The sequence below is a fragment of the Pygoscelis adeliae genome, unplaced genomic scaffold (assembly GCF_000699105.1).
Source record: "Pygoscelis adeliae isolate BGI_AS28 unplaced genomic scaffold, ASM69910v1 Scaffold544, whole genome shotgun sequence".
Classification (NCBI taxonomy): domain Eukaryota; kingdom Metazoa; phylum Chordata; class Aves; order Sphenisciformes; family Spheniscidae; genus Pygoscelis; species Pygoscelis adeliae.
In genome coordinates, this window is record NW_008824715.1 from 516,613 (window position 1) to 518,800 (window position 2,188).

A 2,188-nucleotide genomic window follows, 5' to 3' on the forward strand; every position below is an offset into this window, starting at 1 on the left:
GAAGAGCGGGCAAAGCTGTGCCTGAAGGAGCACTTGGTGGGGGGAACACTTCGTGGAAGTGGAAGAGCTGTGCTCCAGGACTGACTTGCCATGCCAGGGCTCTGTCTTCCGTGCAGCCTGACTGCAGAGTTTGCAGTATCATCCTTTCTGGCTGTTCCTCCTCAAAAGTGTTGGGCTGGGGCTGGGAAAGCAGTCAAGAGAGTGGCATGGGGGCTTGTCACTGGCCCAGAAGTCAGCCCTGTATCCTTTCTCTGCTGTCTGTCAGTCTGTGGTTGCAGGAGCAGGCTTGAATTTAATTTGGGGCTCTCTGCTTCTGAGTCCAGTCCAACAGAAGGAGCATGCAGAAGGGGTGCTCTGGAAGATCAGTCATGCTGCTTTACCTGGACTTTATATGGTGTGCCTGGGAGAGGAGTTTGCCATCAGGTCAAACTTCTTAATGGATCTCTCCTCCTGTGCAGAGGAGGAGAGTGAAATAGTGCTGACTGCATGCATGGCTTGAGTAAGAGCAGGTCTTTTGGAAGGACTGCAGGACAGGAGGCTGGATGAAGCATGAATGACAAAGAGCTGTAACCAAGAACTAGGTTTCTTGCTGGCTGTGACTGGCATGGCTGCTGCTGTCTGAATGAATCTCTCTTCTCTTCTAGGCCTGTTTAAGGAAGAGAACCCTTATGCAAAATTTGAGAATTAGCACCTCCGGACCTGCCCATCCCAGTGAACAGTGCCTTCCCGCAGAGCTGCAGGACTCCACGCTTCCCCTGCCACAAGGAGACCACAGTGGTGCCACTTCCCGCTTCCGCTGCCACAGAAGATGAGCCAAATGCTTGGTGACACTGTTGTCCCCACTCCAGATGCTCAGTTTGATCCAGAGCTTTGCTCTTGCTCTGCTGGTGCAGGAAAACATGGTGGCAATACTAGAGAATACGTTTCTCCTCACTCCCCCTGGGGTGGTAACAGAGTCCAAAGCAATGCAAATAACAGCCCTTGTCTCTGGCCAAGGGCAAAAGCAACCTTATGCATCTTTCTTGCTCCTGCCTTACCAAATAGCCTTCACACACACAGAGCCAGGCTCTTCTGTCCACCCCCTCTTTTCTTTTTTTCTTATAGTATAGGCAGAAGCCAGCAAGAGTTTCTTGACTTGTCAGTCAGCAGGAGGCCTTGGCTGTTACTCCAGGTGCCTGTACTTGTCCCAGCACATTAGCATTCCTTTCAAAAAGCACAAGTTTCTGGTTATCTCAGGCCTCCAGGAGGAAGGTCCCATGTGCATGTTCTCACTTGCAACTAATCTGGGGAAATGCCCCAACTCTCCTACCTCTCTGTGGCTTTCCAGAAAGGTGGTCTCCTGGGCTTGATGACCACAGCTGATAGCAATACTGAATGATTCAGATGCCTTTACAAAATGTTGACTCTATATTAAACTGATGTGATTACTATCCCAGTCTGAAAGAGTTTAATTCTGCTTCCACATCAGGTACAGGTTGGCAGTGATGGCTGATGGAATTGTCACTGTTACGTGGCCCTTATGGCCCTGGCTTGTCAGGCCCTGATGGGGTGGCTGAGTGAGGCAGAAGCAAGGCTGCCTTGAACTGGGCTTGAAAGGGGGAGTCTGCTCATGGAGATGGTCAGTTGTTAGGAAAAGCTGGGTGGTGGGAGTAACACTGCTCTCTAACAAAGGAGCTGGGTCTTTCCGCAAGAGCTTGGCCTGTGTCCTCTAGCACCCCTTAGAGCCCTTGTCTAAGTGGGGTGGCCTGGGGGCTCCTGGCAGTGTTGGCCACAGTCTAAACCCTGTGCTGTGCTACCTGTGTAAGGGCCCCAGGGGTGGGGGGGGAAATGAGGATGGGAGCTGACTGCTCTTATGTAGTCCTATACTTGACCAAAATTGGCTTTGCAGTATGAAGGAGCCTCACATGCAAGCAATACATCTACCTTGATAGTTTTGTCTAAGAAAAGCTGGCTATTGCCTTCTTCCAGGTGGGGTGACTTGCTCTGGGCTGCAGATGGTAGCATTTCTGTGGGCTTGCATAAAATGCTCTATTTGCATTGCCAGGCTTATGGCCCTCAGACACAAACTGCTCGAGCTGAACTTCTGAAGCTAAACCAGCTGTGAAAACTTGCTGCTGCTGCCTGAGTTGTGTGCTGGCTGCCAGAATCTGTCTGGCTGTTGCCAGGATGGTGAGAGATGCAAGACTTA

The 2,188-nt window shown here is 51.1% G+C and overlaps 1 protein-coding gene across 1 annotated transcript in view; it reads left to right on the forward strand.

The window, feature by feature from the left end:
- Positions 1–1,428, forward strand: part of LOC103916241 (pituitary tumor-transforming gene 1 protein-interacting protein-like) — a 29,612-nt gene extending 28,184 nt beyond the window's left edge. The window contains exon 7 of the mRNA XM_009323202.1: positions 645–1,428. Within this exon, the coding sequence (XP_009321477.1) occupies positions 645–688 (44 nt within the window). The 3' untranslated portion in view covers positions 689–1,428. The remainder of the gene's footprint in view (positions 1–644) is intronic.
- The last annotated feature ends 760 nt before the right edge of the window (positions 1,429–2,188 follow it).